This window comes from Channa argus, chromosome 1 (genome assembly GCF_033026475.1).
Source record: "Channa argus isolate prfri chromosome 1, Channa argus male v1.0, whole genome shotgun sequence".
Taxonomy (NCBI): domain Eukaryota; kingdom Metazoa; phylum Chordata; class Actinopteri; order Anabantiformes; family Channidae; genus Channa; species Channa argus.
Window position 1 is genome coordinate 50,643,351 of NC_090197.1, and position 23,992 is coordinate 50,667,342.

Sequence of the window (23,992 nt, forward strand, 5' to 3'; positions counted from 1 at the left end):
CAGTCCCCAGTGGAGCTGTAGCTTTGGCTGCTGTTTAAAGCCTAATCAATGAAAGAAACACGATCCGTGTCTATCTGTCGTGTATAGGACACGACAGGATGTTTCTGGGAAAGCTGCATGGTAAGTGTGATGTGAACATGTAGACAAGACCTCCACACCAGATACGGTATCATTTCTAAACGATTTCCAGCCCTGTTGGCCATATAATTTAATGTCGGCATTTAACACCTGAGAAAATTGTTGAACAGAGCTGTGGCAAAACGCAACGGAAGCTCCCTGGATTTGAGCTTGCTGACTATGGAGATTTGACTGATTTAGCTGCAGGCACAGGCTAACTTCAATGTCCAAAGTCATTAGTGATTCCTGTACTACTAAAGCACTGCTCCAGGGTACCCATTTCCTTGCATTAATGTCTACCTTCCACCACAGCAAATCAAAGACCTATTCTAATGCCCCTGCCTACCTTAGTACCCTCCTTAAATAACACAGGTTACAGAGTTCGGGGGCCTTTTTTTTGGGGGGGGATCGGCAGAACGAGACAGAAACATGCCACGTTTCTGATACATTTGAAAGCCGAACAATTTATTAATAAGAACAAGAATATCAAACAAGAGAGAAGAAAAAAAAAGTTCATTAGTTTCACAAACGTGTTTTTCGCTGCAATTTGATCACTTAAACGCTGCCAGCAAAGACAGAATGACTTATTCAGACTGAAAATTTACCCATTTAATCTTAGGCCGCTAGTTACAGTTTCTCTCGCTCTCTCTCTCTTTTTTTATTTTTTTTTTGCATTATCGTGTAAATATAACTGATCTGCAGAAACCAGAGATCACAACCACAGTTATTAGGAGGTTATGGAAGGGGGCTTGAAAATGCAGTAGAAGTCTGTAAAGTGCTTTATGTCCCCTTTTTGCCCTCATCACAATAAAGGTTGTGGCTCTTTTGAGTCCGAAGTGTAATCTCAGTTTCTTATTGCCAGTCAAAGGTGCGTTTCACCAGCCTGAAGAAGGTTCGGTTGTGTTCCTTTAGGTATGAGCGGAGCTGTTGGAGGACGGTGCTGTTAACGGCCGGGTGAGGGCGACCCTTAGACTCATGCAGGCAGCGCTCCCGACCATCACTTCGGATGCAGTAAAACCCCTTGGTCTGGTTGAAGTAGAAGTTGGAGGATACTATCCTGGGGGGCAAATTGAGGAAGCGCTCCACCTTCTGAAGCTCTGGCAAGGGGTCACGGATCAGAGCATCCCCATCTACAATGTGTATTTGTTCTAGGGGGAAGTGACGCAGCCAGTTACGGATGTGGACGTCATAGAGACTCCTTTGAATGGCCTTGTAACGGACATTCAGGGCACCATTGCGCACTAGCAGGTTCTCGATGGCTTGAACCGGCTTGTGGTTCTCTAGCCGGTTGAAGTACACCTGGGTGTAATCAGAGATTACGCGCTCAGAGGGGTCTCTCAAGATCAGTAGCAGCTTTATGGAGGAGTTCATGGCACAGATGCGTTCAGGTGCGAGCGCTGATGTAAAGTAACCCGGGGTTTTCTCCACTGTGATCTGGTGTGGATAAGAGTATGGCATCAACTCACGGTACCACTCAAAGCCCTTGGCATAGTTCTCATCCCAGTCAAAGAAGTGCACCTCTGTAGCAGCAACAGCAACCTCGGGGTGTATGTCTAGCATCTCTAACAGTGCTCTTGTGCCCCCCTTGCGTACCCCAATGATGATGCTGTGGGGAGCTCTTTTGATAGTTCCTGGGGGTGGTGAGGAAGGGATATCTCCAGAGATATTGGCCGGTTGTCCAGAATAACGGTCCATTGGGTCCAGTGTTATACCAAATCCTACCTGGAAGAGATCGGGTGGGGCAGCATATGTCTGGAGAACCAGCAGGAAGGCTGGTGCCAGAAAACAAGCCATGGTGATGGACTGAAGAGTGAGGACTGGCAGACACAGAGGCAAAAAAAAAAACCCCAAAAAACAAAACAAAACAGTGTTTTAGCTGCGGACCAGATCTGTCTTTGCGAGCTGAGTGTTAACAAGAGCAGTGGGAAGACGAGTCTTTGTCAGCCGCTGAATATGAACTGGAGGAGGAGGAGAAATCATCGGCAGTCCACAGCACATCTGTAGGGAAGCACAAAAACAAAAAGAGAAGAAAAGGCTTTTCAGATTTCAGGCATATACAGCAGAATGAATGTCTGTATTATAATGAAATGGCACATCTCTCATTCCCCTGAAAAAGTAATCCAGCCATAAATACAGTCCATGTCTGTTCTAAGTGCATCATCTCAAAAGGATAATCTCAATTCATCTTTCTTTGAGTCTCTTTTCATCTTCCCTCTTCCCATCTGCTTACGCCTCTCACTCTATAAAGTCACTTTCAATTGATAGCGTAATTTTTCCAGCCGAAAAACATTTAGCCAGACAGCTCGTTAGAGAATGTGTCTGAGATATGCAAGTGGGGCCGAGGACAGAGTGCTTTGTCTTCCTTTACCAGGTCAAAATCCGCACCGGAATCAATACCCTTTGCCTCGTCCTGGAGCGCAGGAATCAAGGCCTTTGGAGATTTAGAGAGTTGAGATTTGAAAACATACGAGGGAAAAAGAATGATTGCAAATGATTTCTTTTTCCTTAAACAAGCTCAAGAGCCACTGGAATTCGGTAAAAGGGAGCAGATTTCAGGGCGATAAACGTAGACCACGAAAACCGTTCGTGGCATAGTTAAAATGGGCTATTTTGTCTTTTTCACCTTTTTATTTTCCTTTAAAAACTGTAAATAGTTTGATATCTGCCTTGTTTTCTTGCCTTCAACAGCCACTTATCCCTCGATTTGCCTTGACTTAACCGGGAAGTACCATGTTAAAAATGTTTTCTTCCTTGGTAAGAAGCCACAGTGGAAATAGTCGAAGAATTAATCTAAAAAAAATAATGAAGGTTTACAGATACTTTCCCGAGGAAAACAAGCTGAGGGAGCTGCTGCTTTGCACAGTACTAGTCAAAGCAACCGGGTCGGGCTATGCAAACATCCAGCTTTTACAACAAAGGTCACGGTAAGGTAATCTAATCCAACCAAGATATTCCCTGCATGGGAACAGACTGCTGGGCACACACACACACACACACACACACACACACACACACACACACACACACACACATTGCTGAAACATTTTAGACCTTCCCTGAAAAAGTCGTCACCAGAATGGCAGCATATAGTATTATGCTCCAAAAATTTAAAATATTTTTACAGTTTTCCACTTTGTCTCATTCTAGTTGAAATAACTTTGTTCAATGTCGGCCCACAGATTTACTGAATCTATATTTATTATGATATGATTTTTACCCACAACAGATTATAAAATCTCTAAATTGTTTGCTTTTTTGTGGCGTTAAACACATGATGAACCTTCGCTTTTCATGGACAATAATTTTACTGACCTGTTGCTAATTAACTTATAAATGTGAGATGTTCTACAATGTGTGTGTGTGTGTGTGTGTGTGTGGGGGGGGGGGGTTAGCATTACACAGCTTTTCCAGTTTTTTGTTGCCACTGTCCCAAAGTGTCGCTGTCATCCAGGAGAAAATGAGCAATAATTTTTCAGAAAACAAAACATTTGATATGTTGTATTTATTGTTGTATTTAACATTATTTGGAAATCAATGCATTCTTTCATTTTAGAGATTTAGATGTCCCAACTTTTCTGGAAGTGGATTTGTATAAAACAATATTCAGAACATTTCTTTGCTCCTTTATGCAAAATAAAGCTGATGAAATATCTTCTTGTGGCCACTTCTGCAAATGCTCAGCCAACAACTGAGGCGACAGCTGAAAAAAAAAAAAAAACGATTCGCCGTTGCAAACTAATTTTAGATCATATGAGCAGGTACTCATTAGGAATTGAAAACGCAAAAAAACGAGCATAATTAGTCACTTTACCACCTTTGATTTCAAATTGCAAGTAAATTATGTTTTTAAGTGGCTCATCAAGTTGTGAGGTTTCCATGAAAATATCCTTGACTAAATCTGTACCTGAGTTGTTTTTAGTGACCAACACTTATTATTTATTATGTCTCTACCCTAAATACAATCAAGTCACACATTGTCTTTCTAATTAATAAAAATACACGAGGGATTTAAATACCACTGTTAAAGGACATAGCACATTTCTACCATGTCACCAGTGGCCTTTCTCTCACCTGACAGAGTCTTTCAACTGTATAAAGGCTATGACACATGGCCCCATTTCACACTACAACACGGCCTGAGTGGGGGACTGGGCCTGTGAGCTGAACACTGGAGAGCCGAACTGCCCTACAGGGTCCGGGGGTTGTGCAAGGAAGCACTTATGTGCTGTGACAGGCGCTCCTGCCTGTCAGCGTTTCCCTGGCAGAGAGCTGCCAAGTCCAATGCTAACAGCCAGGCAGCCAGACGAGCTTTCTGTCTCATTCAATTCCCCCCACTCCTCTCACACCGCACCACCACCACCTGGAAGGAGCCATTGTTTCACATTCCACTGGGTCTTATTGCTTTATTCAGCACTTGATGAATATCTTTCGAGTTTTCATTCAGCACATGGCAGCCACACTATTTGGCAGAGCACTTAACCAAGACTGTTTCCGCCCGACGCTGTGGGGGCCAGTGGAAGGTTACGCAGGTTGGCCGGGGAGAAGTGTGGCCACGCTGAGACCTGGAAGCAGAGATTGTGATGGTTCATTGTGAGCCCTGCTGCCTCACGGCAAGAGTCTACATTCAAATCTTGGCTCTGGTCACTTCTCTTTGCTTCTAGGGTTTGCGTCTTTTGCTTCTGTGCATTTCCTACATCCTCTCCCTAATTCTCTACACATTACGTTAGAGTACAACTGGCTTTGGTGAAATGTTCAGTATTAACTAAGTATGTGCCAATAAGATTTGAACTAATTAGGTTTCTGTCTTATCCGGTATCTCCCGGTCACATGTCAGTGTCATAATATTCAATTTTCTGTCCAAACACAGGAGTTTGAAACAAACAGGAAAGCAGTGTTATGCTGCACCTTTATTGTTTTTTATATGATGGTTTGCCTGCAGATGAGGGGACAATAGATTAGGACAGGGAGCAAAGTGGCCATGACTTTGTCATCCATGAACTCTAAAGAAATGTGAATTCCAATTTTAGCTCACTCCAACTGAATTAGCTGGCCGTGCATTAGCTCTGCGAGTCAAACCTATACAGCATTTCCACTTGAACTCAAGATACGCAGGCTCCCCACACAGGGAAAGCTGCACTTGCCGACCATTATCTAGGCTTTAACACCTGTCTGGCAGCAGAGCACAAGTGCTGCCTACTGCCTGAGCAGACAGCACAGCCAACGGTTCTGCACTATTCATTATGTCCCACCGGGCTGAGAGGACGACTCCACGGGTTCCCAGCACCACAGAAAACCAGGTTCCCACTAATTAACCCAAACAACAATCGCTATGCATCTACAGAACAAAACCCTCATTGATATTCTGCAGGGGCAACAGGTATTGTATAGTTTTTTTTTAATGGGCTCTCATTAGAGATGTTGGTGCAAAATAATTATTACTGCAATAAAGCTTGATTAGAAAAGATGGCGTTCGTGCAGTTCAATGCATTGATTTCAAGTGAGTATAAATCAATCACTTTTTTGAGTCGTTACACATTTGAAATATTTTTCACACACGGGGCTCTGATAAGTCTGTGTTCAACCATTTCAATGAGCGTTCAGCATCTTGTTGCACTTTTTTGCAGGAGCAACCTGAATCTCTCCACTTGACAAAAGTTTGGACTTAGAGCAGAGAATCACCCAGTGTCATTGTTCAGTCAGAGGACTTGAATAAGACATGAAGCGACCATCAAGCAGGTGGATTAGCCAGTGCATCTCTCCACTTACTGAGAGTCTCAGTATCTGTTTCTCTGGGCAAAATATTTGATAACAGCCTCTTGTCCTTAATCAGAGGAAGTGCCCTCCGCCTGTCCATTTTTATGCAGATGTTTAGAGGACTGATGAATGTTTATTGCCTAGAAATGTTTAGCCGTCTTTAGTTAGGTGGTTAGATTAAGGACAGTGATTTAGCTGTTGCCTAGTAACAATTAAAAAGGTGCAGCCAGCTGCTTGTTTTCAAATTGTAGGCTTGAACGAGAAAAGCAGCGTGATGCACCCAGAGTTTTGCAACCTGAAAAAGCTCATTATCTAATCAGCGCCTTAGATGATCTCTTGCAAGGTGCACTGACCCTGCCTTCACCTTCATTTGGATTTCTTTCTCCACTGCTTCTTTTCCTCAGACACTTTCCCCAACAGACCCTCTAAAAACCCAGTACAATAAAGTTTCCTCCCACACACGCATCCAACTGCTACTCTGAAAACTCTACTCCCACATACAGGATGGTTTTTTTTTAAATTATGGATTCATTTTGGTTCCGAGTGTGATTTTGGGCTCAATTTTTTAATTTCTATTTCAACAACTTGGGTCTTTAACTCGTCACAGAGGCTCAGGTTCAATTATGCATCTTTTCCTTCTTTTTAAATACAATAATGTGACTCATGCAACACTCTTCTCGGTCAAAAGCTACGAAGAAAACTGTTAATATATTTGTTTCCTTTTGGGGCAGAAAAGTCCATTAAAAAAAAAAATTCAGCATCCAAAACACTAAAAACACAGCCTGCTTCAACATGCAAAGGATTTTAAAGGAGCATCTACAACACTGCCGAGCATTTCAATTCTCCCACACAGCTAGCTTGACCGTGTGTGAAGAAATAATGAGTGAGTGCTTCCCATCTATTTAGATTACTGGTATATTACAACCACTTACTGGCGGGTGGATAAGTTGGAGACTGTGGCAGTTTGGGAAAAGAGAGGTGCCACTTTCAATCTCCAGGCTGGGCAGCAACGTGCGACTGTGGGAATGAGTAATGCTCTCCCTTTTCTAAAAGCGTCAACATGATTGCCCTTGACTGAGGGGCACAAACACAAGGCATTTAACCCCCCTGCTGCCTCATGGACCCATTTAGTGGCCAAGGGTAAAAGAGGAGAAGCTCCTGAGAAAAACGTCAGAGATCTTGCTACTGCAGTGGATGGCGTCGCACAAAAAGGTGACACGTTTAAATCTTTGCTTTGAGTAAGCATCATATTCTTCTTATGTGATTGTGTTTCTCCTCCCCAGACTACTTTATTGCATAGACCTTCCCCTTGTCAACTTGATGATTCAAACAATTGTCTGGAGAACATAATCTCACTTTGACAAAAACAAGGTTCACTCCTGTTGATGAGATCTAAGCTAGTTCATGTATATATCATGAAAGTAAGTCACTGGAGCCCATCTTCTACTACTACTCTCCTCTAGAGCCCCCTGGTGGATAAGTAACTCAAAAATAACTTCATATAATTTAAGCACTGTAAATAGTATTTGGTATGAGTTGACTGGTATATGTATTTCTTTATAATCATTCCATTTTATTATAATGTTGTACAATGAAGTGATCGTGATTTTCTTTTTTCCCGGTCTTTTGTAGCTTGAAGGACAAGGGCCCGTTTTTGCTCTCATTCCATTTCCATCGCCTACAGGTGTGCCCTCAGGGCCCTGTCACAGTAACTAAGCCAGTGGATTGTAGGTGACCTAACAAACCATCACTATGGGCTGATGATGATGGATGTCTCACCATTAAATGATACATGTGGCTTTGTCTCCCTTAGCTAAATATACTACATGGTGATATAATGCATTCTTTACGTCCAAATCAACGCAGCGAATGGACAGTACCACAAACAAGCTTTCTCTACGCCACAATTAAGGCAGGAGTTATCTAATATTGGGTGAGACAGATCTGACACCCAAGCAGCATTTCGCATAGCGACACATTTCCTTGTTTTGAGAGGAGTTTATACTGCGGCTCTGATGGTAAAGCAATATTTGGCTATTTCTGGCGCATATGAGTAAGACAATGACCTAATCCACACCCACATGTCAGCGCAGGCATTCATTATGGACTGGAAGAGGGTGTAATCTGTCATTTGCTAGTACACCCAGACACATGTGGCCCCAGGCACTAATTACAGGGTTTTTAAGAGCGATCATCTATACACCGAGTTAAAGCTTCACAGTATAGCGACCTTTTCAGCTTCTTTTTTCTTGCAGTGCAAACACTATCTCTTCCAATTACTAATCCTTCTGCCCACTGCCATCTGTGCACAAGTAAAGCATGTGAGCCACCCAACTTGATAAAGGCCTGTGCCTCATAAACATATACTGTATATATGTTTATACTGTACTGGAAACATTTGTGTGAAGATCTGTATCAGCAGTCGTGTCCCGGCATTATTGAAAGAAGTCTTGAGTTTTTTTTAATGGCAGACATTACAGGGGTCAAAAGGTTCTGCGTGGATGTGCGAACTGTCACTTCACCGAGGTAATAACCCTCAAATTACCCACCATTGTTCAGCCGACAGAGAACTGCTCTAGCAGCCTGTGTTACGTCACCGAACTCCCTCTTTCTCCAGTTTAGCTTTGACATTTGTCAGTGCTCTGAGATTCATTTTAAGCGTCAACCGACGTTGTCTGGATTCCCACGAGGCATTTTCGCTGATTAAATAAGCTGACTTGCTCATCACCCTTGGATGAGTGGAGGCAACCAATCCCAGGGAAGCTGACTCACTCAGGAAACTATTCCACGCTCGGTCAGAAACAACAGCAGACTATGAGAGGGAATTCAATCAGAGAGTGGCCCAATGATCCTCATTCAGGCTGCCACTTCTGATAAAGCACCTATGCTTTCCACAGCGTCTGGATCCCCCCACTGCAATAAGCTCCTCATCACCAACACGAAGATAAAGCTAATTCTGCTTCACCAATTTAATGCTACTGTAATTCTTATCATGTTTTCCCCATCAACACTTTACTCGCTCGCACAATGAGCTTGATCTTCCCCATGTAAAGCAATTGCTGCACAGTTTATCGCAGAGGGAACACTTTGAAATCCACCAACTTTATTCTCTCTTCTCGGGTCTAAGACTCTGGAAAAGGCGATGCTGGTCTCCTGTCTCGCAGGCATTCTGCAAACTGCAATATACACATACATTATGGATGAATTACTTCATCAAATAAAAAGCAGGGCATCTTGTAATGAACTGTGAGGATGCTCTTAATCTTTGATGAGGCTGATCTGATGAATAGTTTAATGAGAAAAAACTATGGGAAGGCCTGCTGGGTGCTGACAAAGATATCGCAGCTCTGATGAGCAAAAATGCACAAGGTTCAGAGATTTTGCAATCTTGTAGTGTTGATTATTAAACAGCATCAATCTTACAGCCGATAAAAACATTAAGTAACACACAGAGTGTAATCCCACCTTAGCTAAGTCTCGAGTTACACACTGTGCAAGCTGCATTTGAGGGCAGGGCACAGACTGTGAAAAAGAATTTCAACTACGGTACCGTAGAAGTGTTTTCTTTGAGGTCAATTTAGATCTCATGCTTTTTTGGCCAAACTACAGCTGGTGTGCGCAGTTCTGCATAACTTGGAAGACTGTTCTTATTCTGGCACAGCAGCATCCTGTTGGAAGGAACACGCCACGGACCCGCCAGTGTTTTCCCATCATCACAAATATGGATTCAGCTATGCAGAACTTGAGGTTTAGTATATTTGGACCTTCTGTGATGTGCCGACGGCTGCCAAGCACTAAACTGATTCTACAGCTGGCTGCAGTTAGCAGGCTAATAATAATGCATTTCACTTAGAACTGTTTCCCATTAAGGTGTCACCCGTTTGCTCGCACCAGATATAGAAGTATTACTCAGTTAGATGTGTTGGTGTTGGTTGCGGTGTTCTGCATATGCCAGCATACGAGTAAACATGAAGGAGCATAGTATAGATACATAGTGAGCTGAGACAAAATTGAAAATCCTCCAACAAACTGCAGCAAAACCATAGTCACTTACTGACAGTCAGAAAACTCAGATCTAGTGGGAGAGAGTCGGCCGACCCCCCCCAAGTCTACATGACTCGACTGTCACATTAGTGCATTGGTGTCATTTGTTTGAGCAGTACGTGCACTTGGCAAATCAGTCAAACGTAACTATGAGATATGCAGATCAGGAATGGAAAGAGCATCGCTGACAGCCACAACATTTCTGGATTGTCATTTAGACGCGGCCAACGACCTTGAACTCGGACTTTCACAATATCAAGCTTGCTCATCTGCATAAGTAATTCAAGGTGTCGCTTCACATGCTGGTCATTGATTGTAACCTAATCAGAGAAGATTTGGACTGTGTGTGGGTTGCAGGGATTTAGTCATTTATCGTTGTGTGACTTTGAAATTTGCCAAGTCATTTTTTTTTTAACAACTGCGGCAACATAAGACATACGTCATTAGAGGGTAGATTCATGAGTTTTCCAAATTTGACTTTAAGTCCTTAAGCAACATTCACAATGGGATTTTAAGATTTTAAACCAAAAAACAGTTCTCATTATAAATTACTACCTCACAACGCATTTTATTCTTCTTACGATTAAATGTTATAGAAACTTTTTTGTGGAGAATACAAGTGGTTGGTTCAACTTACAAATTTATGTCAGCTTAATTACAATGCTCTGTTGTTTAAACGTCTTAATTCATGTTTTTTTTTTTTATTGTATTTCTGTAAAAATAAGCACCTATTTATTTGAAAAATTTAATCTTGGAATTGAAAACATTAACCAATTAATTAACTAAAAATTATTTGATTCTTTAACAAAAATCCTGATTAATAATTTAAACTGCATGAGCAGCAGAAGGACTTACAGGAAACGATAACTGTTTATTTTTATTTTTTTAACCCCTGAATGACAAAACAAACCTCACCTTTGAAATGCGTGATGCATTAATCACAGTGTTTGAAAAAAAGCATCACGACTGGACCAAAGGTTTACTTTTAAATTAAAACCAATGTGCCAATTTTAATTAAACAACTGAAGAGTATTAAAATTGTTTCTGAAAAATGATCCTTGAGTCAACCACAAATATACCAGCCATTTGTCAAAATGACCACTAATTGTACACAAACCGTGCTCAGCATTATTTACTGAGCACAGCTGGTTACTGCACACACCGGCACCGTGGAGGCAAATAAAATCATTTGCCTCTGAGCTCAACTATGAGCAACTTCCTCGTAATTTCCTGCTTGCAGGGAAAAGCAGATCATAAGGAAGTGTTTATCTATAATCACAATCTCTAGCTCCATTTCCTCGTGCTGAGTCTGTGCCTCTGAAGCAGAGAGTGGTTCAGAGGTCTGACTGGGCAGAGATCAGGGAGCATGCGGCTCCACGCGGCTGCCATACGCTCAATCATTACAATGTTTGCAGCTCCACACCATTGAATGCGTAGCGCCGCCGCTGCTGGTTGGCCTAAAATTTCCGATCTGCCAGAGACGAGATAGAAACTTTCATGCCAGCTGGGCTTTACATCTGCTTTTAAGCCAGTGAGCCTCTGTTTACAGGCATTTTCAAGAAAGGATGCCCACAAGTACTGGCGCTCTCTGTTACGTCTTTACTTTTGCCTCTTGTTCTTTCTGCCAGCGCGAGCAGCGGTTTGAATGCAATTCTACCTTCTGGTGTTCAACCTGCATGGAGAGGTGGGATGTGCCATCAGTTAAAATCACTAGAGCACAGACTGAGATGAGATTTGGTCGAAAAAACCAAAACCCCAAAAAAGAAACAAGGTTTTAACTGAATCTAATGCACTTGGAAACAGAGTAAGTGCTGCATGTAAAGACACCAGGCCCATTTAAAACAGCAAAAGACCTAAGGACAATATCAGTGCATGTGCAGCTATGGGTGTGTGACAGAATCAGGTTAAGAGGATAGAAGGAATAAAACAACATGTCATATCATCAAGGTGACTTTTACAGCAGATTTGCCTCCGCTGGCATGATCCTAAATCCATGAGCTAATGTTAGAGCCCTGCTAAAGCTAATGAGCATTATTTTTCTTTTTTTTCCTTTTAAAAATCGCTGTGCTGCAACACTGACGTGAAGCTCAGGCCAGAGATGAATCAACTTCAAGTGTGAGACAAGTCTTATCGGCACTAATACCAACTCATAGCATGATGACTCCTCACTGTCAATTTCATTTGTGCCCTCTTGTTGCGCCGTTCTTCATGAATAAGTCATCAGTGCCCACAATATCCCCCCTTGGCTTATTGCTCGTTCCATTGCCTCCATGGCCCTGTAAAACCAACTGAAGTGTTTATGGGAGATAAGAGGCGAAAGAGGTCGCTGGTCCAATAACTCCTTTTATCACCCCGCGTTCTGCAGCGAGGGACATTTTATGGGGGAATTTGCTGAAGACGAATTCTTAATTAGAGAAGTTTGTGGACCTGGCATCCGAGACCTAGTGGAGGAATAAAAAGAATTGGAGAAAGGGCAAATGCAGGGTGGCTTGTTGGCCTGCCCGGCTGCTGTGTGTTGTAGCAAAACGGAGAAAACAACCTCAGCGTGTTGTGAAAGATACACCAACGAGAAGGGCTTTAAAAATGGGGCTTGCGAGGCTTGTTTGGTTAGCTGGGACTGCTGTGTTTGTCTAGACGAGTCTGAGTCCTTTTGAAATTAGTTCAGGTTATTGATTTTCTTGGGGCTTATCTTTATTAAAGGAGTCTACCTTGTCAATGGAATTACTGCCTCAGCCATTAAGGTGAGCTGATTCTATTTCCCATTATTGTAAATTTCTCCCCAGGAGAACTTCAGTGACTTAGATTAATAGGAAATGCAATGTTATGGCCTGAGCCGATTACTCAAAAAGTTTTTATGACAATAATATCCAACTTTTATTTTCCTGCAAATTTCCGAACAACATCTCAGAAGGACCAGTTTGACAGCGGGCCGTGAAAAATGTGTGATCAATATTTTACTTCACTTAAAGCTACAATATGCAACTTTTGGCACTGAAGCTACAGTAGGCGTGTCTGCTACACTCTGCACACTCTGCCCAGTGCCATAGTTAGTCATCGTTTTGAAACTGCAAAACGCTCCAAAGCATCCTGGGAAATAGGTGTTGCTGACGAAATGGACGATTAGTCAGAAGGGCGGGGCCTCGTTCTAATCCTTCTCAAAGTCGATTTCCCTGCACCGCTGCTGTCCTGTTCGGTGAGCCACAGTAAGATTGTTGGCTGTGGAGCAGTTCTGAGGGATATTTTGTACGATATCCCTACATCACTTCTATTCGTTACTCTTTCAGATGCTGATAATGTATTTCATCACATCAGACCTTCTAATAAATAGTATGTAGAAGGATGCCAGCATGATGTACTAGAAACTTTTTTTAAGCTACTATCCAGCACCTGTCCAGCACCACGCGCATGATTCTTTACTAGCATCTTATATCTTGTAACACTTTGTTCTGATAGTGCCACCTTTGACAAATATGAAAAGGTCGGGAACTATAGCTCAAATTTTAATTAGCCAACTTGGCAGATGTGTTTCACCAGACCAGTGCAGATAATGACTAGGATCCCGGGTTCCCAGTAGCCTGCATATTAACTGAGAGGAAAAAAAAAAAAAAAGGGAGAAAATTAATTACACATTTTCCCAGGCTGGGGAAGTGGAATCTCATCATTGATTGCATAATTGTAAAGCTTCATAATTATCTCAACTCCATTGCAACAATGAGGCAGGAGTAGATACATATGAGCTTGGCTTTTTTTTTTTCCGAGCAAACTGAAGCAGGTTGGGACTGAAATCACGTTAAGTCTTATGTGAGAAATCTCTTAAACATAATTCTGCTTCACAACATGGAAAGTAGGGCACAGTTTCTGAGGTTAGCCCAATAAAATCCAGTAATACATTTCCTAAACAGTAAGACAACAGGATATTAGTCAAGAAAAGTGATGCAATCCACCTCCTCCTCCCTCATCGCTCATCAACCCCTGCCGTAAACCCTAGATTAACCGTCTTTCACTTCATTTAGATAGAGGGGGGGGGGTTTACTTGATCATATCTTCCTCGAGCACACACCATGCCTCTATTGGTATTTAACAAAGATCAGCTTTAAATTGATGATTAACCTTTGTAATCCTGCGTGCATATTGAAAATGGCTTGCCCGTCTTTACCACAGTCACACAAAAGAGAAGGCTGCATTATCATTCAGGGAAAATTGAGGCTTGGAAACTAAATGAGGCAGCGTTATCTGCGTGGTGCTTGGCTGGATAACGAAGACAAATCTTTAGACTAGAGAGCCATCTCATAATGAATCCGAACACATGAATTATTTTGCGTCCTAAGCGTGTTTTAATAAACCTTCACTGTGACCCTGACAAGCAATTGCCACACTTATCTTGCAAGGAAACAGAATTTACTTGTGGGAATGAGTGGCTGCCATTGTTTAGGGAGTAATCAGACATTAAATAAGTATTTTCTCCATATTTAACTCCAACTAGGGATGTAATGGTTTAATTTGCTGGGCAATGAGTTTTAACCATGTGGAGTGCTCCCCGCATTAAATCACAGGCCAACGCAAACGCATCTGTTGCTCTGGAAATCATTGCTGCAAAAATGCTAACGTGCAAACTGAGCCACGGCAGAATACAATTCAAAGTGCTTCTCTAGTGACTTCAATCACCTGGAGACAGAATAACAAAGAGCTAAGCAGCGAAACATTCCCAGCGTGAGTTACGTGCTTCACTCAGAGCAACCGGGACTCAGAGCAAAGGTGCAACTGGTTTCAGAATTTCCAAATTTCCCCTCGTAAAGATCGATGTTATGGCTAATATTTAAACTTTCGAGAAATCAGTCAATATTGAGTTGAATGAACTTATTCCCGGAACTCATCATCATTTCACCATTGTGTCAAAAGACAAAAGTCAGAACAGCTCATTTTAATAACCACTGAAGTAATTTGAAAAACTCACGGCTTAAAGTATGTCTGCATATTGTTTCACAGTGCAAAAGAAACTCACACAAGCTGCGTGAGAAGTAAAAGAAGCAAACAAGTTTTTAATTCTGCCAGTCAACTAAGTGGTCACTTGACTGTTTCAACATGTTTCATCAGAGAATATATAACCTTTATAACCTTTATACAACTCTCCATTAAAGTACCAAGCTATAAAACTGAGGTCACTTCCAGCACATTTGCAGACAATGGCACAAACCACTTTTGCTTTGCTTTTACATATAGTGATGAAATGAGGATTGTATGTTTTTCTTCTAAACCTAAGAAGCTGACATCAAATGCTAAACCTAATCCCCACTGTGCTCCAGACTTGTGGAGCAGATCACAACCCACACCTTGTAATCCTATTTCAGTTTATTAAGGGGATATGATGTAAAGGAGAAGCCCTGTGATGAAAACGCGTTCAGAAGGTGAAGGCCAAAGTCTGTCAAGGTTTTACTGGGCTGAGCTGGGCCTGAGTTTTATTTTATTTATTTTTTTATCACACTCACATTTATCAAACCAGCTTTAAGATCTGATCAAATATGATGACAAACGTGAAAAAATGCTCCTAGAAAACCCGTGTTAACACCTTTTCAAAACCTCTGTAAAGCTTGATGTGGATGTGTACTGTGTTACAAATAGTTTAGATCACATATTTGGACCAATCTGTTTGTCAGCTCCCCGACGTGATTTGCAAATATGAGCAAATACGAAGCAAAACACCATTAGCATAAGTATTTCCAAAATGGGAAAATGCACACATAAACGGAACATATGCTTTGCGTGCAGGCCATGAAATATTTACTTTAGAGTGAAATGGTGACTGCTAATTTACAGCAATACATGAATATTGAAATACAGATTAGGGACAAGATGCATTGCAAATGAATCATCCGCCCTGACTTAAAGCACTGAATAACAAACAAACCAAAATCTCTGTGCAAGTCTTTTTCGAATCATTTCAGGCAGCGTAATATTATTACTGTTATTTGCTAAAATCTCATTTATGAGATAATGTGGCTTTTTGCTTAGATGATAACAACTAAGAGCAAAAAAAAAAAAAAACATTAAATGATCATCATTATCCTCTTACACTCAAATTATGGCTGCTCCTACTTATTAACTGATCAAACAATAAACACTTAAAAATAAACACGCCGAACATCTGCTACACACATATACAACAGATTTGCGGAAACAACAAATGATGTAATTACAAGATTAGAATTTGTATGCAAATATGAGCTGAAATGAAATATGTAAACACATTTGAAAAAGGACATGGATGCATTCAAATGTTAATCTCAATGTGTCCAATGTCTGAATACGCTTTAAAGTGCTTCAGCTGTTTAGGGGGAAGTACGCTGATTATATCTTTATATTCTGATAAACGACACTTTCAAAATCAAACAGATTAGTGCTGAAACAAGCTGGAGCAACAGGCATCGATACAATAACGCTACCAACGGAGAGGATACACGGATAATGGGTAAAGAATAAAAGTGTTGGTTTTTTAGCCCTAAGCAGGAATCTGCAGTTGTCGTCCTTAGGCTGCACACAGCAGTGACAACCACCACCAACCAAGCTGGCAGCCTGTTTGTGTGTGAGAGGCAAAGCTAAGCATCAGCCCCAGTGGATATTAAAGCTGTGGTAGCTGAACTTCATTATCGTGGGACTGCAACTAACACATCTTTTTTCAATTGTTAGATAGCCTAGTGATTATTTTCCAAACTATTTTTAAAAATAATGTAATAACGTATGTCATGTCAGATAAGAGTGAAAATCGCCAGTTCCAACTGGTGGATACAACATCATGTTTGAGGAGCTGGAAGCAGAAATTCAGTGTTTATGACAGTATTTGTTTTAGTCTTGCATTGCATAATATTGTAGGGCTGCAACTAACTTTGGTTTTCCTTATCAACTCGTCGGTCAGTTATTGTACGATACTTTGCTTCTTCACATAAAATGTTCTATTACAATGTGGACTATTCTAAAAATGCTGAATCGTTAAAGCTATGACAATGACCTTAGACTACAGTGAACACTCTCTGCCACTGTGTCAATTTCAACAAGGGTACCGGAGAATAGTGTTCATGACAAGGTCTTTGTGTGTGTGTGTGTGTGTGTGTGTGTGTGTGTGTGTGTGTGTGTGTGTGTGTGTGTTTGCTAAAAAGGGCACAATCCATTCACAAAAGGCAAAGTTGCTTCAACACTGTATGAAGGCTCCTTGAAGCTCAGAGCCTCTGGAAATGGCAGAAGGTGGAAAGATTCCCCACTTTTATCGTCTTACAGTAAGGTGACACCAGGGTGCAGAAAAGGGGGAAATGAGCAGCAATATTCTCTTTGTAACAGGAAGCAACACATTTTAATATCTGCAATGTGGCCGCTCACAGATGCAAGGCTACCAATTGATTAAATATTTATTTACTGTTCTCTGTAAGTGCACCATCATTCTGTGGCATTAAAATCCTCGCTTTCGAGCTCTGTTGCAATGCTCGACGTTTGACAAATACATTTTTTAGACGAGCTGCACATGGGAAAAAGAGGGGAGGGATCATCTGGGCATCTCGTTCAGCACCCTGGACAGCGACAGCCGCGAAAGATGCTGCTGAGCTTCATCAATAAGCAGCATCATTAACACTCATCACACAGCTTTCTCTGGTAACTAGCGTCTGTTCAATACATACTTACTTCAAACTAGGAGCTGTTGACTGTTTGGCCATCAACAATCGCTTTGCTTATCAAAGTTTGATCTGTGACGTAATTTTTTAAAATCTCCTCTCTTTCGCCTTAACTGGGCAATTAAAGCCCAGATTTGTTAGACATCTCATCTTTCCACAGGGACCCGAATCAATGTCACTAAATTTTTTCACACAATACTCAAGTGAGTTCTTAACACATATTAGAGTTGAAATACTTTAATTTATATGACTGACATTTAGTCTCGTAAAAGTACAGTACGATGCCAGACATGTAGCATAATGTATCTCCTGGAGAAATCACGTGCCAATGTAAACTCAATTTGTATTAAACTTGTAGGAATAAAGATATTCACCTTTAGAACATGTGTCTAATGTTGTTTCCAGTGACCAACCACTGCTTCACATTGTGTTCTCATGAGTTTTCATCTGTTCCTGTAAAACTTCTACCAGTAATGTGTAGAGGAAGAGAGGAAGACACAGGATGAAAACTGCTCCAGCGACATTGCAAAGTAAATCTAAACGAACATTACACTACTGTGGTTCTTTGGCAAGTCACACTTGATGTTTTTAAAATTAGTATTCATCAATTCCCGGCTCCTTTTGATATGGAAAACATTTCCGAAGATTTATGTCCCTCTTCAGCTGCCCTGATTATCCTAAAATATCTAAATGAAGGGTATAGGCCTTGTTGCAATAAAAAAAAAAAAAAAAACTTTAATTAAACTGTTACTTAAACATTCAGGCCACCAGACAGATGAGGAACATATTTCCCAAACAGACAGACCACTATCTGTTACTTTCCTTTCCTCAGCCCGACAAAACCGCACACACCCACTCATAATAAATTGATAGATGCAGTATGGTGGAGTGGAGGCATCTGATTCAAAATAAATGTCACTCCACATGACGGGGTCGTGATCTCTCCAAGCTAAAGATACCAATAATCTAACAAATTCGACAAGACATCAGTGTATGTATATATACGTATATACAGTATATATAGTGATGGTTGAAAGCAAGTATTACACAGAATCACCAATAATCGGGCTGGCGTGTGCCCACTCATCTGAGGCAGGCAGAGAACAAAGGTCCTATAAGGAATAAATAACTGTGACAGTCCATCATCAAGAGGAAGGATAAATCTACTTCGTAACACTTGCCGATGACGGTGGCGTCAGGCTTTCGTGAACCCCTTCGATGAAACAGTGGCCTGTGAAATATGTTCAGTCGAAGGTGTCACCACCCTCTGCTGTCTCCTCTTTTTTCACCCCCCCCCCCTCCCCCACCCCCCACCCTGTCCTATTATTTCAGAGAGGCCAAAAATTAAGCAGGAAAAAGCCTGTTGTCTGATTGTGTCCTCAGACATCGATGTGCTTTTAAAAAGGCTCTCCCAAAGGCTGAGCTCAGTTTCTGAGGCTTTTGATGATGAAGACGCAGCCCCCCGAGTGCCTGGCAATGACAGCCTGAATGCTGCTTTTTAATATTTTGTCATTTGTGCACATGGTTGGTATCATCCCTTGATAGAGAGCGTGCAACATATGGACCAATGTGGATCTTTGCACCAGATCCTTGCCTGCTGCACACTCATGAATTATGGAATTTGGCACAAAAATGCAAATCTGGGCATTAGCCTAGTTATGCCCCTGTACTGTAAGTTACTGTGACTTATCTATTATGTATGAACCAAGGATTGAAGTGAAGAGGTCCTGGCAGCCAGCTTCATGGCCCTCTCTCAGTTGCTCACTTTCACACCATGAAAGAGAATGAATAGCAGGGGGAGGTAGTTTCAAAATACTAGCTTTTCGATGTTCTCTATCTCCAAGGACTTAGAAGAATTAGCGCTTGCGTCTACGCTCAATTGCCAAGCTACTTAAAATAACAATGGCTTCCACAGGATTTGGAAGCCTGGAAGATACGCAGGGAATAAGCATGAAGTTGTTGCTAATCCTCTAATTTTCCCCCACAAGGCTGATATGAAATGTTAGTCTGATCGGTAATCAAGCCGCAGGGGAGGCAGACAGGGGATCCGTCCAACTCTACAGGCACTGACAAAAATCAGCTTCTGTACGACATTACCATCACAATACTGGATGAGTGATTCTGCACGGCTGACCGAGCCATAATATCCCAAATCTAGTAAGCGGCATAACTGAGAATCTGCGGGGTCAAACAGCTCAAAGCCATGCACACGTTCTGCTCAGGCTCAGAGCGTGATGAAGAAATCCCGCAGCTCTGACAGGAACAGAGTGATCATTAGCTCGGATCAAAGTCACTCATCAAGCACATGACAGCTGACAACTCCTATTTAACTGGGAAGTACAGGAAATAATGATACCTGAACCTCATAATTGCCGTTGCTACGGTAACAAGAGGAAGCCGCTTCACACTGTCCCATTGAACTCAGTTCAAGCAAGGTCAAATTTGGTGATGAATTTAAATACTCCTAGTTTTTTTTTTTGTGTGTGTGTGTGTCTGTGTGTGAGGAAATATAAATTTAAAAGTTCCCTAAATCATAGGTTATATTTTTATTGTTTAACATGCATGGTTATTTACAATATTTATATTTGAGAGAACTCACTGGGCTCTTACATTTGAATCCTGTCCTCAGAAAATGAAGTATATCAAGCTAGAATGACTAGCTTCAAATTTCAAAGTAAAGGCAGCAAGCTTACTAAGTAAAGGTACAAATGTATTAGCATCCAAGTATGCTACCAAAATAAAAGTACTAATAATTGTAGAGTGACCTGTTTCAGAATGAAACAGGCCTCTGATTATACTGGATTATAGGAACTTATAGGATTTTAAGCACTTAATCTCCCGACATAAGGTTTATCCACAATAATACATTTATTTACATGATTTTACTTTGTTTAAATAACTTGCATCAGCAAAACAACTAAAGCAGTCAGATAAATGCGGTGGAGTAAAATGCAGTTGTCAAATAGTAGTAACTTGTACATGTTCTGCATTTATATAGCGCTTCTCTACCTATTGGCACTCAGGTGCTTTACACTGCTTCTTATTCACCCATTCACACTCACAATCTCACACACACACACACACACACACACACACACCGGCAGCATTTAGAAATGGAGCTAACCAGTAAGTAGCTTAAAACTTCCTATTTTGGTTCATATTTTTGTCAAAACTCTGTGACACCTGGAATAAACCCACTACTCACCACTAGTACACATAAAACTAGTAACTACTGTATTGTATAGTGGGGCAGGAGGGCTGAGTGTCTGGGGGCCCAGAATTCTACCTTTCAATGGTGCCCCTGGAGTCAGGGGTCAGTGCTGCCCCCCAAAAAAGAACATCATACTATTCTGTACTGTCATTCCTGCAAGTTTAACACAAATTGAGTTTACGTTGGCACCTGCTTTCTCAAAATACATTTGGCTACGTGTCTGGCAACCTACTCTACTTTTAAATGTTACAAGACCAAGTGTCAGTCATATAAATTAAAGTATTTCAACTCTAATTTGTGTTAAGAACTCACTTGAGTATTGTGTGACAAAATTTAGCTTGCCTTAATTAGTGCAGGTGTCGAATGACTGACATGTTTTCCCCTCGGGGCTTGCCGTAGCTGCATGCGCCGTCTGCTGCAATAATTTGGCGCCACAGACCCATGCAAATTTATGGGTCTGCACCCGGTACATACATAAGGGGAAATGTAGCCCTCCCGGATCCCAGCACTAACAAAAAAAAAAAAGGGAGAAAAATGATGGTTGTAAAAGGTTTTTGATAATTACAAGCTTGACCAAATAAGCACACATGTCATAGCAAATAACTAAGATGTAAATTGTAATTTCTTGAAGGCTTTGAGATTGAATCAAGCACATTTTCAACAGTACTCACTGGTTCTTTTGTGGAAACTTTTTAATACGCCGACCCCATCAACAACACAAAGTAGGAAACTGCAGAATTCATTTGCATTTTTAATAAATATCCCTGTGTGTGCCACAGCTAATGGTTGTCAGCCTTTAATTCAACAAGCATAGGCCCTATCAAATATGAATTACATTCTCTTGTTATTTTCTATTGTTCTTGATTAGGAAATCTGGAGGAAAAGAAAACACACTTTTGTGTTGTTGCTCTTCACTCCCACCCCCTCTATGCCCAAGTGGAGCCAACTGGATAAACTCCATCAGAAAAAAAAAACAATACCAATAGTACACAAGCAACTATTTTGTTCCCTACCACTTTCTAGCCTTCCCACATGAAATCGTCCTCGAGTTATGGTCTAACATCCACTGGTGCTGTATATTTGTCCAGACATTACATCACTGAGACACCTTGAGTTTCCTTTGGGGACTTAGAAATCGTAACACCTCCCCAAACCGCCATCATCTATCCAACCACACTTTTAAGCACTTACTGTCAGGACAATCCCACAGACGTTGCAGGCGGCTGCCTTTTCTCTGACTTTACTCACACATTTAAACAAACGCAAACACAACATCTGTCCCAGTTAATCGACACAGAAACAGCCTCTATTTATGTTGTTTAGTCGGATATGAAAAATAACCAGGTCGACCCTCTTTCGTTGTGACCTTTTGACCTTTGGTGTCAGTACGCGTGCAACCTCACATGTAATTAGTTTCTTGACTAGAAATTGAGAGATGGCGGCGGCGCGCAGGAGTGCAGCGGCTTCTCGAGTTCCCCGGTCCAGCCAGGTTACCAGGGCCTCAGTTCTTAGATTTGTCCTCGTGTTTTAGAACGACAATAAAGGTTCTCGAAGTCGCAAAGGGAAACGCCTCTGTCCTTTGAGATTCTACGTGTAATTATTATTTCTTTTAAAACTCTTAAAACCCCGCCGCCTGATTTACGTTGCATGCCTTAAGATTTGTGTGCACAGTCATTAACGCCAACCTTTCTAAAACATTTGTATAGTGTGTGAATTCTACAAGGTGATTCACTGAAACAAAGGCCTGCTGTGTACCGATTAGCAGAAAAGGTAGTGTTTATTCTTTCCTTTACTCACCGTCTGAAGCTCAACGTGTTGCCTATGACTAAGCCTCTAAAAAAAAAAAAAAAAGTTTCCACCACAAACCCACCAAATTAAAGCCCACATGAAGCCATGGGACAGGACAGGACGGCTTCCACGAAACAGCATGTCAGTCAAACGCTGGCTTGTACCTTTGAGAAATCCTGCAGCCACAAGCAGCAGCTCACACAAGGCAACACCCACAGGCTCATTATTAAAGGTGAATTGCACAACCTGTGGCAAATTTGCATCCCGTGACGTTGATGCATGGCCGCTGGAGTTTCACTACTGTAGCTCTGACACCAGAGAGGAGAAGAGATGCTAAGGGCAAAACAATGCTACATCAAGGCTACATATTACCATGCAGGAGAGAGTGGCAATTATCATTAGTTCCCCTTGTCTGATGAGCTCCATGCTGTGACTTGATCACACTCTTTCACACCAGCACGCAGTAGCATGTGACATGTTTCAGTTTCCATCCATCAGCCTCCAGCACCACTAGTGGAGCTTCTATCAGTGGATGTTTAAACTTTGCACATTACAGTCAAAACTTTTAATGCCATCAAAAGTGGTAATATTAGGCTGCCTGCGTGTGTCCCAGTCGGTGAGGCTCCCGACCACAACGAGCTCTTGGGAGCTTAGAAAGCTAATTTATTAGATGTAGCATTTTAATTAGTTTGATCAATACTCATTACAGCGGATTTAAATGCGATCTGTGCGGAAAGACAACGCACTCGTTTCCCATGAATGAGTGATCTTGTTTCAAAATGTCAGACTCCGCTCGCTGCAAGGCCGTAGTGGATTTATTCCAGCTTAATAATTGATCGATTAATCGCCCGTGAATTCAAAAGCATGAAACCTCCTTTTTGTCCGACACTGGAGATTCGAGTGTTGCATAAAAGCGTGCGAGTGCGATCCGCCGCGTCGATCCGGAGCCGTGCGTTTCACACAGACAAAGTAGAGAAGGTCTTTAGAGAAAAATCTGGTTACCTCGAACGGGGGGGGGGGGGGGGGTTCTGCTGGGGCTGGGGATCTCAGCGCGCCTCTTGGTTCGGGGCTGATCTCGTGGAGCGGAGGGTGGTGATGATGATGATGATGATGATGCTGAACCATGGAGCGCACTTTTGCGCACCGCCGGTCCACAGAGAAGAAACGCGTCCGTCTCCCTTCTCGGGCTCTCTCATCACTGATTCATTTGAAAGCCGACACCGGGTGGGGGGGAAGAAACGGAGTCCTGGTTTTATTCAAGTGGATAACTCGACTCCGTCTCCGGCTCACGCAGACGAGCCTGCGTAGGGAACAGCGAGTAGAGTTGTGCCTAAAGCCGCTGCTTTGCGTAGCAGACTGAAGGGGAGCGGGGAGGAGCCGTGTGCCGTCAGATGATCAGGGCAAGGTGCTCTCCTCACTG

At 41.9% G+C, this 23,992-nt stretch overlaps 1 protein-coding gene across 3 annotated transcripts; it reads right to left on the reverse strand.

Moving 5' to 3' along the window:
* Positions 1 to 522: 522 nt before the first annotated feature.
* hs3st1l1 (heparan sulfate (glucosamine) 3-O-sulfotransferase 1-like1) lies at positions 523 to 23,992 on the reverse strand. Of its 3 annotated transcripts, none has more exons than XM_067474231.1 (2): positions 23,575 to 23,992; positions 523 to 2,115 (listed from the first exon to the last, which is right to left on the reverse strand). In XM_067474231.1, exon 2 carries the CDS (start codon positions 1,909 to 1,911, stop codon positions 970 to 972), a length of 942 nt encoding a protein of 313 aa, XP_067330332.1. In that variant the 5' UTR covers positions 1,912 to 2,115; positions 23,575 to 23,992; the 3' UTR covers positions 523 to 969. The 3 variants fall into 3 exon arrangements, with proteins under 3 accessions (XP_067330332.1, XP_067330334.1, XP_067330324.1); XM_067474233.1 differs by lacking the exon at positions 23,575 to 23,992 and adding an exon at positions 22,945 to 23,534; XM_067474223.1 differs by lacking the exon at positions 23,575 to 23,992 and adding an exon at positions 22,655 to 23,534.

What these genes read in the sequence shown, in the direction of transcription:
- hs3st1l1 (XM_067474231.1), bottom strand. Translation starts at nt 1,911, where the DNA reads ATGGCTTGTTTTCTGGCACCAGCCTTCCTGCTGGTTCTCCAGACATAT.